Source organism: Oryx dammah, unplaced genomic scaffold (assembly GCF_014754425.2).
Source record: "Oryx dammah isolate SB20612 unplaced genomic scaffold, SCBI_Odam_1.1 HiC_scaffold_27, whole genome shotgun sequence".
Taxonomy (NCBI): domain Eukaryota; kingdom Metazoa; phylum Chordata; class Mammalia; order Artiodactyla; family Bovidae; genus Oryx; species Oryx dammah.
Window position 1 is genome coordinate 96,896,533 of NW_024070211.1, and position 15,107 is coordinate 96,911,639.

At 37.6% G+C, this 15,107-nt stretch overlaps 1 protein-coding gene across 1 annotated transcript; it reads right to left on the reverse strand.

Annotated features, from left to right (window-relative positions):
• Nucleotides 1-1,943: 1,943 nt before the first annotated feature.
• Nucleotides 1,944-9,630, reverse strand: ERMN (ermin). Its single transcript, XM_040229117.1, has 3 exons — nt 9,029-9,630; nt 8,294-8,386; nt 1,944-5,053 (listed from the first exon to the last, which is right to left on the reverse strand). The coding sequence occupies exons 1-3, from the start codon at nt 9,264-9,266 to the stop codon at nt 4,536-4,538; spliced, it is 849 nt and encodes a 282-aa protein (XP_040085051.1). The 5' UTR covers nt 9,267-9,630; the 3' UTR covers nt 1,944-4,535.
• Between the last annotated feature and the right edge of the window lie 5,477 nt (nt 9,631-15,107).

The following is a 15,107-nucleotide window of genomic DNA, read 5'->3' on the forward strand; positions in this document are numbered from 1 at the left end:
ACCTCATGCAAAGAGTTGACTCACTGGAAAAGGCTCTGATGCTGGGAGGGATCAGGGGCAGGAGGAGAAGGGGACAACAGAGGATGAGATGGCTGGATGGTATCGCCAACTCAATGGACATGAGTCTGGGTAAACTCCAGGAGTTGGTGATGGACAGGGAGGCCTGGCATTGTGATTCATGGGGTCGCAAAGAGTCGGACACGACTGAGCGACTGAACTGAACTGAACTGAACTGAACTGAACTGATGCTTCTATACTTTATACTTTGAATTGACAGAAAGTAAAACCAAGAGTTTCTACAAATAAAGAAACATTTTGAAATGTTTGGGATATTTTTAAGTCTCTTTTAAGTACACAGCTTTGTCTGCATCTGGCCTTCTGTACGAAAGACTCTCATGCGGACTTTTACTCTGGCTATTGTTTTCCAGATGTGAGGAGTAAACAAACTAAATTATCATGATCCTTGTTATTCAGTTTAGGTTTATACATATGTCTTAATTCTCCTTCAGACAACTGCCTGAATGTTGCTCAGTTCAGTGGCTCAGCCATGTCCGACTCTTTGCAACCCCATGGACTGCAGCACACCAAGCTTCTCTGCACATCACCAACTCCCAGAGCTTGCTCAAACTCAAGTCCATTGAGTCAGTGATGTCATTCAACCTTCTCATCCTCTGTCATCCCCTTCTCCTCCTGCTTTCAATATTTCCCAGCATCAGGGTCTTTTCCTACAAGTCAGCTCTGCATATCAGGAGGCCAAAGTATTGGAGTTTCAGCTTCAGCATCAGTCCTTCCAGTGAATATTCAGGACTGATTTCTTTTAGGTTGGACTGGTTGGATCTCCTTGCAGTCCAAGGGACTCTCAAGAGTCTTCTCCAACACCAGAGTTCAAAAGCATCAATTCTTCGGTGCTCAGCTTTCTTTATAGTCCAACTCTCACATCCGTACATGACTACTGTATGGAATGTTCCTAGTTTTATGCATATTAGCTATAAGAGGCAGGCATAGAAAAAGAGAAGGCAAAGGTTAAATTAGTGAATTTTGTTATTGATTACCTAAGTTTCTAAGTAAAAGTTCAATTACCTTTCAAAATCATATCCAAAACTCTTTCAAACTGGTAGTTAATTACAAAGCTCTTTGATTTTATAGTTTTGCATATATTTGGGTGATTTCCACTGCTCATTACTACCCACGTGTTTATGTTGATTGGATGTTCTACTTACCTTGTGTTCTTCACACATTTTGGTATTCATATTTATTATGTTACTGTCTGATGTTCTATAATATTAGCAAATGTTTGCTATACTTTTGACATTACTTTTTATAGCCCTCTTAATTTTATGGAGCAGTGAAAGTTTAGGCTTTAAAAGTAGTGCCTTTCTCATATGGTTAGACATATTTCTTCTTTATGATATGCTGGTGTTTCTTCTTTTTCTATAATTCTCTATTATTACTTATTTTAAATGTTTTCTTATCATTTTGAAAAACTTAAATGCCCATTCTCCATTTGAAAATGTTCCAAAAGTACTACACTATGTAAATACATAAAACAATTACTATAAAAACATCAGCATAGTTTACAGCAATGTTTTACCTTAGAGACTACAAAGATATATATATATGTATATATATATATATATATATATATATATATATGTTTCAAGTTGTTGGAATTAAGATGCATCTAAAACAATAGTTCAATTCCTGTAAAAATAATAGAAATGTTTCATGAACATTACATATCTACCCATCAGAAATTGTTTTTGCAATTTCATATACAAGTATTTTAAGACCTTTTTGAAATAAATAATGCAAATGAGTTAAAATAAGGTGTTCTCTTGATTTTTGAAAAAGCATTTATTGATGGTCTTAATAGCTGCTGATGTGCAAGGGTTCTTCTAAATTTTAAAAGGCAACTAGAGAAAGTAAAATCTAGACACCAAAAAAACAAGGATACAAACTTTTATTGAGAACAAGCAAACACAGAAGTTCTTTGTTTAAACTGTTAATAGGTAGATTGATAGAGTCTGATGTACATGCTGTGTCTTTAAAGGTAGCATTATATGAAGGGTAAGTTTTATATTGACAGAGAAATAGAGCTGTTATTACTTCCTGTTCACCCAGCATCTAAGGAAGATAAAAAGTCAGGCAAGAAATATCAGCATTTTCATAATAAATCAGTTCTCCCTCATAACAGCTACCAGAGTCCTTCTTCCATCCCTGAACCTTGAATCCCAAAGGCAGTAAGCCTTCACATGTCACTCCCAATTTGTATTCTTAATGTGTCCTATATGCTTTTCAAATGTTAAAGACCCACCCGCTACAATTGGAACCAGACCTTTGTCTTTCCTAAGTTAGAAAGAATCACAGAGCCACCTATCCCTGTTATGTGCTTCTGGTTCCTTAATTCTGGGGTATATGGCAACATGGCAGCACGGGGCAATGAGCACTGATGCCAAATAATAGTTTAATGCTCTGCAACTACGTTGCCTCCTCCGTGAGCATTAAGCATTTACTCATTGAACATACCCTGCAATAGTCTTGTTGAAATCTTTCATAGCTGGTTAATCATCTGATAAGATATCACAAAGCTAAAAGGGCCAGGGTTACTATATTTTGGAGCCCAATCAGAGATAGTTGATTGGCCACATCAAATGACCACAGACCACACACCTCACTCAAGTTCCACTGGAAGTTGCCACCTCTGCTGAAATAATTCAAAATGCAGGCTTTGTTGATTGCAGGTTAACAATTGGTCCTGTCCTATGATGGATAATACAATACTATGCTTTGAAGTTAAGTAGAAAATTATAGGGGTCACCAGTAATCCAAAAAAGAAAATAAGTTGTCCAGGGAAAAAGATTTAAAGGCACTAAATAAACAGGTAACTGTCCTAGTGCATCAATCTTCTACATAAATTTATCAATAAAGACCTGATTTTCCTGACTTTATTCTGAACACTTACATTGTCAAGAATAAAATGTATAGGTTCTATAGACTAAGCATGACAGACTTTGATATGGCCAGGTTATAAAGTATCTGCTTGGAAAAAACAAAAAGAAAATTTCAAAATTGAGTCTCATAAACACTAAATAATAGTGTATGATACTATGGAAACATATTATATGACAATAGAGAATTAAAGAAAGTTCCTTTAGAATGTGTGGGATTTGTTACACATAAATAAGCAATAATCTGAGAAGGACTAACCCAGGGTTTTTCACAAAATGAAAATAAATAAACAAAGGGTTGAATAGTACAATGAAGACTGTATTACATTCAGACAATAAGGAATTGTCTTTTTATTCCCAGGGCCAAAAAAATGTCTTTATCTGTGGTGACAGAAAGTTGAGGGTAATATATATAGAAGCATGAAATGAAAAATTATGGATCTAAAAATATAAATATAGATTCTCCCTTTTCATAAATATTCAATACATTATTTGACACATTGGTTTGAGTGAAGCTTCACAAGCACAGTTTTAAGCATCTTGATTTGGGCTGAGGTCCAGTATATTATGTATTCCCAACAACCATCAGAGCTTTCTCACTAAAAATACACACTCACACTCTACTTTGAAAATATTCTAAGATAATTATTTCCATTTTCATAGTAACTAGTACAGTTATGACTAGAGTTGTCTCAGGTTTCTAAGGAAAGAAAATTATTCTGAGATTCTGTTAATAAGAGAAAGTGTAGTAATAGAGAGGGGTATTTTCTTAAAATTGTGCTAAAGCTGTCATTTTCATGTTTAATGACTTTAACTGTGCTAGACAAGATTTTGTTTTCAGTTTCAGAAATAAACTATCTGATATAACTCTTTAGTCAATTGCCCACAAATCTTCCAACCCCTCCTTCTAGCAATCTCACAATGGGTTTAATTCATCTTGAGAGCATAAAGCAAACATTTAGTAAACAGAATTTTCCTGACTGACAATTGCTCAGCCCCTCTAGTGAGAAAATTTAGTGAATGGTAACACCTAGGAAGGCAACCTATACAGAATTTCACTCCATAGATACCAAGAAAAACAACTTAAAATCTGAAAGTAAAAAGAAAGGCAAAGGATTTTGGAAAGTTTATTGCCAGTCTATAAAATCACATCTTAAATAAAGAGAGATTTGATACCAGACTTTTTATCCCCCTCGATGTACAGGAAGAAAGACAGAAAAAAGAACTACATTTCATTTCAAATAGTACTCTTTCATTTGATGACTACATTTCCCAGCATTGCTACTTTTAAAGCCAAACTTTTAAATGTTGGATTTCCCAGTGGTGCTCGCTGTTTAGTGCTTAGCACATAAGGCTATATTAGTGAAGTTTTAAAAAACAAATGTCCAAGAACGAGCCTAAAGCTTTTTGATTTGAGATTACCAGACTGAATTTTTACTAGGGTTATTTCCACATTACTCTACAGTGAAACAGAGATTCAGCTTCCACTTCTTTAAAGGCAACAACTCATATAAGGCAACAAAGATATATATCAGGAAAACCGAATTAGCTTTTGCTTTAGTGGGCATGAGAATGTCTCAGTTCCAGTTAGTTTATCATAGACTCGAATTCATCGATTCTTTGCTTGGTGTTCCCCTTTCTGATTTTCCGATAGGATATCGTATTGTATCTTGAATAAGCATTTCTGGAGAAATCACCCTTCTTCCCAAAAGTCGGCTGCTCATCAGGTGTGACAGGTTGGGAACTGGGGCTAGGCAGTGGGGAGTCCTCACTTGCATCACCCTCCTCTTTTAATTGAGTATCCTCTTCATTTTTTTTCTTAAATTCTATCACGCGAACTTCATCTTCATCATCTTTGCAATCATCATCATCATCGTTATTAATTTCTTCATCCCAAACCTCTTGCTCTTCATCCTGCTTAGAATGTGAGACATCAACCTGGCTAGGTTTCTGAAATCCTAACCATTCAATTTCAGTTGCCTGAAGAGCTGTGTTCTCCAGCTCCTCATCTTCTCTCTCCTCTAGAGGTTGTTCAGAAATACTTTCCTTTTGTCTGCTTATTTCTTGGTTGCTGCTGCTCAAAGGAATCTTCTCCCACTGATGCCCTGTAGCAAAATCAATCAGTAGTTGATATGTGTAGAGATTTCAAAATACCCACATATTCTCCAGATTATATTTCTGTACAACCATTTTCCAGCATATATTTTATGACATATTGTTCTGTGGGTTATTAATATGTTTTACACAATGGAACAGGCTACCCCATCAAATTATCTCAGAAAACACTGCATTAAACACAAGTAAGCTTCCTCAGAATTTATCTGAACCTTTAAAATGCTAATGAATATTAGGATCCAGCAACCCAACCTCATTTTACTATGGAAATTTTTGTTATGGATGACTGTTGCAAGGTGATCAAACCAGTCAGTCCTAAAGGAAATCAACCCTGGATATTCTTTGGAAGGACTGTTGCTAAAGCTGAAGCTCCAGTCCTTTGGCTACCTGATCCCAAGAGCTGTCTCATTGGAAAAGACCCTGGTGCTGGGAAAGATTGAAGGCAAAAGGAGAATGGAGTGGCAGAGGATGAGATGGTTAGATAGCATTATTGGTTCAATGGTCATGAATTCGAGCAAACTCGGGGAGATAATGGAGGACAGAGGAGCCTGGTGTGTCAGACACAACTTAGCAACTGAACAACAACTATATCTAGTGAGACTGGTATTCCATGAGACACTTTTAAAAATCCTGTCTAGCTTATCATGACTGTGTATATGAATATGTTAAACACACACACACACACACACACACACACAGGGACCTATTTCCTAAACACACATGGATATTCCTCAAAGAAAATTAGAAAAATATCTCACAGTGAAAAAAGACTTCCTTTCAACAGTAAAAATAATGAAATAATGACTGCCAATGACTGTTCTCACTCAGAATAGCAAATTCAGTATTTGCCACCATGCTTCTCAGAGCTGTCCTAAAATAGCAGGTGTAGAGAAGGAGCAGGCAACCACAGATGGCCAAGAGACAAGTGCTGGGCTAATCAAGGCACCAAGTCCACCAAAGGATGCACACAGTATAGTCTAGGATCTGCCACTGATTGCTAGCGAGTCAAGATTTAAAAATCACACTGAGGTCATATCTAGCTAATGCTAGATTAGCCTGCTGTTTTAGACACGTCCTTAGCGGACAGCTAATTGACTCAAGTGGTTTGGTACTATGTAGTGACTTTAAAAAGGCTCATTTAATTCACTGCAAATTTCACTTTTCAAACAGATCCTATCAGCATATCCTCAATAACATTTATTGAGCATGCAAAAACCAATTAATAAGGAGAGTGTAGAGATTGTTTTCAGAGCTTTCACCCCTAAAGGACTTCAGTGAGAAGCTTCAGCCTGCAGTGTGCCTGACTCAAGGTTATGTTTACTATTCTCTTTCAACACCATTGTTGTTTATTTGCTAAGTCATGTCCGATTCCTTTACAACCCCATGGACTGTAGCCCGCCAGGCTCCTCTGTCCATGGGATTGCCCAGACAAGAATACTAGAGTCTTTAAATAAAATGAGAGGCACTGTTTCTCTTTGCCTTTCTCCTCCACAGCTTCCTATTTTCACTGAAAGATGTTAACAAGTCCATTTCCATCAAAGATTTTTCATTCTCTTTTCATTTTATTTTCCCAACTATAATTGTGAAGTTACACAAACAGATAGAAGTGAAGATGAGCCATCACTCCTCATTACTTGTGCACAGCTCCTAGCAGGCCACTGGCATCCAGTCAGTATTCTTTACATTATAAATACACATTAGAATGTTTACTATAATCTTGTTTGGTTTTCTTTTTTTCACAAGAACCAAAGAAATTGATCTTTTGTCTCTTACTCATGACTGGGGCATAGAGTTGTCATGCATGAAATTACTTCCGTCTTTAAAGTATAGTATTTTTCTCAGTATTTTTTAACATTTTCCTATTTTTCAACCCAAGAGTATTTGCTCCAGAGACTTTTTAGCTGTTTGCCACTGTGAAAATAAAAGATACCAAAATGTGTCCTTCTAACCCTATGGCAGAAACATATGTTCCACCAAACACAAAAGGATTCATGCAGGGAAAAATTCACCCTGAGACTATCCACTTTTAAAAATCAAGACTGCTTTTATTCTTTATTTAAAGAAAATGAAAGATCTTAGAGAACTATTGTCTCCAGCTGACCTTCTGGTCAGAAATTTGAAAGGGACTCTAGATAAAAGTTGAGATCTCTGTCTTTGAGAGTTTGCTTGCTCATTGGCAGCAGAAGGGTTAGGGCAAGAGATCATTTAGTTCATTTCATAGGGTTTAGGTCTTAACAAATTAACTGTGATAATGTAAGAACGTGACAATGACTGCTGCTTATGACATGATTCCTTGAGGGACTATGCAGTGGACCACTGTATGCAATCAGCAGACCGACTGAGAGGTGTCCAAACAAGGTGGACAAACTCAGGAAACTGCCAACAACCTTGGCATCCACTATTTTATATGGTGTTCTAGTATTTCAATCAATAATTCTTCAGTGTTTTGCTTGTTAAGGTCCTAAATAAACTAAGTCACTTAGGTCTACCAAGCTGGTTTCAGTTTTGAGATAAGATGTTTATGCCTGCAAGAGATGATATGAATAATTAATTAATAGATTTTTATCTTGCACTTTATTTGGAAATTATTTGAATGTAAGTGTTTCCTTAGAAGTCTGAAACACTTTGTGTCTCTTAGACTCTTGAGTTTATTTGTAAAATAATATAATTATTTAAAAATCCATGTTCTTTTTACTCAGGCATTTTCTGAAAGGACACAATTAGAATTAACTTCATCACTCGGAAGATTTCTTTGACAAGAATTAGGGAACCATTTTGTACTTACATCAGAGGCCTAGAATTTTCCTATAGATCAAATAAATTTATAAGATTATTTTAAACTGTAGGTCAATGGTAAACTTTTAGGATAAATCAATTTTTGAAACATTTACAAATTGCAAGGTGCCTGACACAGACTTGAAGACACTAAATCAAAAGGAAAGGTTGATACTGTTGACTAACTTATTAAGATGCAGATGTCATATCATCAAGTCAAAGTGTGCCACCCAATTATACAGATCCATACAGTTTCGGTCTTGATGAGTCTATAATGCTTTCTAAGGTAGAACCCACAGATAAGTCTAGACTCCCTTATCTGCCTAAAACAGCATGACTTCAAAATGACTTCTGGATTCCTTTTTTAATACCACACTCACACAACATCCCATGCAAAAACTGCCCTCCATATCCAGTCAAACAATTTCTGTGTACAAAATAGAAGTTCTTCTTACCTTCTCTCAATGCCATTTCATCAACACTTGTTTCTTGGAGAGAAAGATCTGTGATAGCCTTATGAACAACATAGAGTTTCTCTTCTGGTTTTTCTGGAGGGAAAAATCCCATAAGATAAATATTTTAACATTTAAGTAGTTTAAGATAAATAAATTACCAATTTAGACTCTGATGAGGTAGATTATTTTTTGTGGTCACTAAAATAACTATTTCACTCTTCGAACTCATTTCTTCGCTGAGTTCTTTACTTGTAAACATAATGATAATCTTTTCTTTAATGTCTGTATAAGGTATAGTACCATGAATTCTGATACTTTCAGATAGATTTAGAAAGAAAAATTGAATTTATGAATTCCTTTTAACCAGATAATAATGGAGCTGCCCATATAATGATAAATAACAGAAGTTAACATTTAACAAACAATAATTTTCACAATAACTCTACCACTATCAGTACTATTATCTGCCTTCTTCTAATGAGACAACTAATGCTTCAGGAGGCCAGGAAAGTTGTCCAGGATGACAGAACTCTCAAATAAATGAGCTTAGATGTGACCCAAGGCAGAGGTTTAGTCCTTATGCTCTGAAGCCCCAGTAGGATAAGGGGCCGCATCTGGGCAAGGACAAGAGTGGAAGGATGTGCCATTTACTCCTTCATAACAGTTTATCCAAAGACTCCTGAGTGAGTTCACAAACCAAATCAAAGCAAATTAGAGAAAAGGAAAATGCTTTACCTTTTAGAATCTTCTCATCCATGGACGAGCTGAGCAGTATGCCCTCTTGCAATTTTTCACTTTTCTCCTGATTTCTTTCTGTGGGTACATCAAGTCTAGGTTCTACCCTGCAGTACGGTGGGGTGCCATCCACGTCACTGGCTGCTTCTGTGATTTTAGTAATCTTTTGTTGACCGTTTTCAGGGGGTGTATCCCCGTTACACTCCACCTGACTGAATGTCACTGGTATGTCTGTCATAATGTACAGCTGAGTCCCACTTGGAGAGAGCTTTGGGGAAGATCCTTGATCCTTGATAAGTTCTCTTGCCTTCAAATCCAACTCCTACTCTAAGAACACAAATTATTTACTTTAGTGCATAATAACAAGCTTCTTTTCCTAAAGGTATCCAGATAGAGAGTAGAACAAAAGTAATAGAATTTGTCAGATTTGCGCCAATCCATGAGCAAGAATCCAGCCAATCACCACCTTGTTTGTTGCTCAGCAGTTCCACTTGCAGAATTAATGGCAGTCTTTTGATTTACATAAGCAAACAATCCGAGGCAATCAGGCTTTTGTGTTGGCATGTAGAGGGGGACTTTCAGCTTGTCAGTCCCCCTCTGGGAACAGAGATTTTTGTCCCTTTTCATAATGGTCCTTTGTCATTTTCCTTGTAACAGGAGCCACAATTGTTCCACAGCTTTAATCCAGAGAGAATGACCACCTTGAGGCATATTAGTTCTGTGTAACCAGCTTAACATTTCCAAACAGATTTTGCTCAAGTAAAACCTCAGCTATTTTGTAAAGGACAATGGCATCATTTCTTATTTATTAAAGAATAAAAACAGCTTATCAAAAACATGTAAACAAGGCAACTTTATTGTACATTACTCTGGCAGCAGATTCCACAGTATGCTTTCGGGAACCCACAGAAATAGACCTAAGAAAAAACAAACACAAATTCTGCCATTTTGCTAATATCAAAAATTTTACATTTCAGAGTAATTTATTTAGTCTATAGCTTCTTATTTTAGTTTATTCACTTCTATAATAGCTCAATTCATCCTGTAAAACCCTAGAATAATTGCCTCCATGAAATTTTCCCTTTCCCCAATCAGAATTACTTTCAATACCCCCTACTGATATTGCATGATGCTTGTAAAATGATAAGAAACCAACACTGTCTACCCTTGGGGGAAACAGGTGATTATATAAAACATCTGTCACCTACCACTCCTTTCTTCTTAAAGTAAGATATTAATTCTTGGTTTGTGTGTGGATTTCTTGTAGACAATCATCTGTTCTTGTTTTTATTATTGTTTTAAATTCCATCATGGTGCTTTATTTTTTAATTTTTATTGGAGAGTAGTTGATTTACAATGTTGTGCTAGTTTCTGCTGTACAGCAAAGTGAATCAATATAAGTAAATCCACTCTTTTTTTAGATTCTTTCCCCATAGAGGCCATTACAGGGTATTGAATAGAGTTTCCAGTGCTATACAGTAGGTCCTTATTAGTTATCTATTTTATATGTGAAAAGCCAGTTGCTCAGTCATGTCCAATTCTTTGCAACCTCAGGGACTATAACGGGCCAGTCTTCTCTGTCCATGGAGTTCTTCAGGCAAGAATACTGGAGAGGGTTGCCATGCCCTCCTCCAGGAGATCTTCCCAACCCAGGGATCAAACCTGGGTCTCCTGCATTGAAGGCAGATTCTTTACTTTCTGAGCCAACAGGGTTGCCTATTTTATATATGGTAGTATGTATATGTGAATTCCAATCTCCCAATTTTTCCCTTCCTGCTTTCCCTCCTGGTAACCATAAATTTGTTTTCTACATCTGTAACTCTATTTCTGCTTCATAAATAAGTTCATTTGCACCATTGTTATGTTAATTCTTCTTTGTTGAATTTCATCTAGCGCAAAATAATTCCAGAGCCTTTGTTCATGCTCCTCCCTCAGCTTGGAATGCCCTTCTCTTCCTCAAGGCAAAACCTCTGGCCTAACCGGCTGCTCTAATGCTCAACTCTCAGTTGAAATACTATTTCTTTAAAGCCACTTTTCCTGACCCACAGGATTAGAATGGGACTCCTGTTACACATTATCTCGTCCTTCAGAATGCTCTTCACAGTTGTGATTAAATAAGTAATTGCACAATTATCTGCTTAATGTCTCTTTCACCAAGTAGAATCTGAGCTTTATCTGGACAGGGACCATGGTTAACTTCTTTACATGTGTCCCCAACATGTAGCATCTTCCTTGAAATAAGTGGGTACTCAATAAAGAAAAAAACTACCATTGAGGAAATGAATAAATGTTACTCCCTAGAGGATACATTTTGGATATTTTCTAAAGGGAAGAAGAGCAAAGGTTAGAGGGTAATTGTGCACATATCACCTTTAAAACTGTGTCTAGGGCTAAGCCCATTAGCATTTACATCAAGGATGACAAGTACAAGGCACTCTGGTCTCATCCCTTTCTCCCATATACTTGGCAGACATCTCTGAGATTTTACAATTCTCTCCCTTGTCATTTCCAGCTGCTTTCTGTCTAACACACTGATTATTTCTTTCTGTACAGGTGGAAAATAAATTTCCCTCTACCTGCTTCTGAAATCTTGTCTGAGATCAAGTAATCTATCAAATTAATCTATCTGTAATAAAAGATAGATTCATAAGAAAAGGGAATAGAGGTTTAAATATCTTGTTAAAAAGTAAATTGAGGCATTTTAAAAATTTTAACAGGTTTTTCTGAGCAAAAATCAATTCTAATTGAGTAACGTTCCAATTCTAATTGAACTGGAAGTGGCTAGGAGCACTCCACACGACAGGAAATGTGGAGACTTTTACAGAGAAAAGGCAGAAGGGAAGTAAGGAAATTATTGATTGGTGGCTCAGATAGTAAATTATCTGCCTGCAATGCAGGAGACCTGGGTTCAATCCCTGGTTTGGGAAGATCCTTTGGAGAAAGAATGGATACCCACTCCAGTATTTTTTAAAATTAATTTATTTTTTTATTGAAGGATAATTGCTTTACAGAATTTTGCTGTTTTCTGTCAAACCTCAACATGAATCAGCCATAGATGCTGGGAGGGATTGGGGGCAGGAGGAGAAGGGAACGACAGAGGACGAGATGGCTGGATGGCATCACTGACTCGATGGACGTGAGTCTGAGTGAACTCCGGGAGTTGGTGATGGACAGGGAGGCCTGTCGTGCTGCGATTCATGGGGTCTCAAAGAGTCGGACACAACTGAGTGACTGAACTGAACTGAACTGAACTGATACATATATCCCCTTCCTTTTGAAACTCCCCCCCATCTCCCTCCCCATCCCACCCCTCTAGGTTGATACAGAGCCCCTGTTTGAGTTTCCTGAGCCATATAGCAATTCCACAGACAGAGAAGACTGGCAGGCTACATTTCATGGGGTCGCAGAGTTGGACACAACTGAGCAACTAACGTCTTCCCACTTTCATAGCTTCACACTTATTTGGCTGTTTGTGACTGGTTGTCCTTAACATTTTGATCCTGTAAGCTTGAAGCATTTACAGGCTTTTACTTTGGTTTGCTTACGTAGGCCGCCAGACACTAGACCCACATTAGTGCAAGGGCCACCTTGGTCAATTACTTTACCAGTGTGTGTGCTGTGTGTAGCTCACCAGGTTCCTCTCTCCATAGGATTTCCCAGGCAAGAATACTGGAGTGGATCACCATTTCCTAGTCCAGGGCATCTTCCCAACCCAGAGATGGACCTGGCGTTTCTTGCATCTCCTACGTTGGCAGACGGATTCTTGACCACTGTGCCACCTGGGAAGCCTTTTAACAATAATGCCTCATATGGGCTTCCCAGGTGGTTCAGTGGTAAAGAATCTGCCTGCCAATGCAGAGACACAGGAGACATGGGTTTGATCCCTGGTTCGGGAAGATCTCCTGGAGGAGGAAATGGCAACCCAGTCCATTATTCTTGCCTGGAGAATCCCATGCACAGAGGAGCCTGGTGGGCTACAGTCCATGGGGTCACAAAGAGTCAGACACGACTGTGCACACATACATGATGATCATGAAGACATGTGGGGAGACCCAGAGAGGCCAAGTAAGTCCCTAAGATGACCTAAATCACTCCCTTAATTGCCATCTCCAGCGGAAGTCAAAAGAGAGAAAGGTGTGTGCTGGGTGTGGAGCAGGGAGGCCAGGAAAGGCACAGTAAAAAGGGACATGGCTTGTTGCGCAGATTGAAGTGGCTGCCTTCACCATTGACAAAGAGTCTGCTGTAATCTAGAGTCATTCTTCTCTTCCTGGTATAGAGACACCTTTACAAAGGGAGATCTTCTTTATAAGTGTCAATTTCCCTTACAAAAGATAGTGTTCTGTTTTTTGAGCTTCTCCAGTGCCTGTTACTTCTCAAAACTAATTAGCTCAAAATAATACTTATGTCAAAGAGACATATTTTGGGATGGCATATTCTAATGCTCTTCATTTGTTTGTTTTTAATATTTTTATTTGCAAGCTTTCGCATAGCATTTATTATACGTCGGGCACTGTTCAACTGCTTCACCAATAGTAACACATTTGATCTTCAAAACAGCTCTGTAAGGGAGGTACTATTATTAGCCTCGTTATGCAGAATAGAAAAATTCAGCACAGAGAGATTAAGAAACTTGCTCAAGGTCACATAGCTCAAGTAAACCTACTGTTGAGAGTTTGGAACTTAGATGAAGCTGAGAACCGTCTCTGGTCTGGGTGCTGATGTTTCCTTGGGCTGCTAAGAGCTCCACCACTGGGCTCCACCAACCTGATGAATTAACTGCCAAGGCTGCAGAAGCAGCTCTAGCCTGGAAAGGGCAACAGATGACCTGAAGTAGTATCAAGATCTTCCTGAGACAGACACCCAGGTGCTGAGGATAGGGTTGGGAGGATCAGGGAATTTTCTCCCACCAGGTATGACACAGCTAGTCTCTTAATTCAAGAATCAGAGTCCAGAGCTTCAGGACCAGGTTTGTCCACCCTCACTAATTTAGAACAGTCCAGGATCTAGGGCAAGAAGAAAATATTAGAGGAACCAGATGATGGGATGCAGAGATTAAGACCTAACGCTAGGAGTATGTGGGTTCATATTAGATTGTGAGATCCTGAAGGGCAGTACTAATTCAACCAAATTCCCAGCAGTAAACACAGAAATAAAGAATTGCTCACATTAGCCATAAAGTCTTGTCTCTGTCTGTCAGTTCCGAGACTGCTAAGCACTTCAGTTCAGGGACACAGCAGATTTTGGTCTCTCTCTCTCTTACTCTTAGATTTCAATGGTCTTGTAACAACTTGCAACTTATAGCTTAGTTTTTATGGGGATTAAAATTTAGGGGCCAAGGATTATGTATTTTCTAAACCTTGTGTTTAATTCTTCTGGCATTAGAATTATTTTAGATTTATAAATATAGACAAATGATCTAGAGTTCTATCAGCCTCAGCTAACCAGTGTGTTCACCTCTATAAAACAGAAGCTAAAATGTTTGGTAACGTGTAAGTTTTCCTACAAGAAGTTGGCAACAGAAGAAACATTTAGCTCCAAGATAAATCTAACTACCAAATAAAATATAGAGTATTTTATACAAGACACATGCTGTCACCATTGTTTGTAACAACCTATGATTTTTAAAGTCTGTTAGAATTTGCATTAAGGATTCTCAATTCAAATACTATTGCATAATCTTCACTGCATGAAACATGACTTTTTAATTTTTTTGAAAAATCGAATGTTTTTATTAGCATCATTTCCAGGTATTTTAACTGACTTACCTCTCTTTCCCCTTTAATCCTAGTAGATCCAACATTGCTTTATTAGATTGTGCATATATTGTAATAAGTAAAATCTGCTTGGTCTAGGCCACAGCTGAACAGGTTATACCTACAAACTAGTGAAGAAAAATAAATTCACTTCAGTCAGAATATAGTATGATTATGTCAAGCCTCAATTAACATCAATACACCAATTTGACGGCTGATCTAAGAATCAGAAAAATATATTTTTGTTTCAAGTATTTGTGACATTTTTCCACGTACACTTTTTTCCATAATGCTTTTCAGAAGTAAGTCTATATGGTTTTTCCCAA

Coding starts and splice junctions, on each gene's coding strand:
- ERMN (XM_040229117.1), bottom strand. CDS start 9,266: ATGACAGACATACCAGTGACATTCAGTCAGGTGGAGTGTAACGGGGAT. Junction 8,387..9,028: donor GGATGAGAAGATTCTAAAAG/GTAAAGCATTTT, acceptor TTTTCCCTCCAG/AAAAACCAGAAGAGAAACTC. Junction 5,054..8,293: donor TGAAATGGCATTGAGAGAAG/GTAAGAAGAACT, acceptor ATTTTGCTACAG/GGCATCAGTGGGAGAAGATT.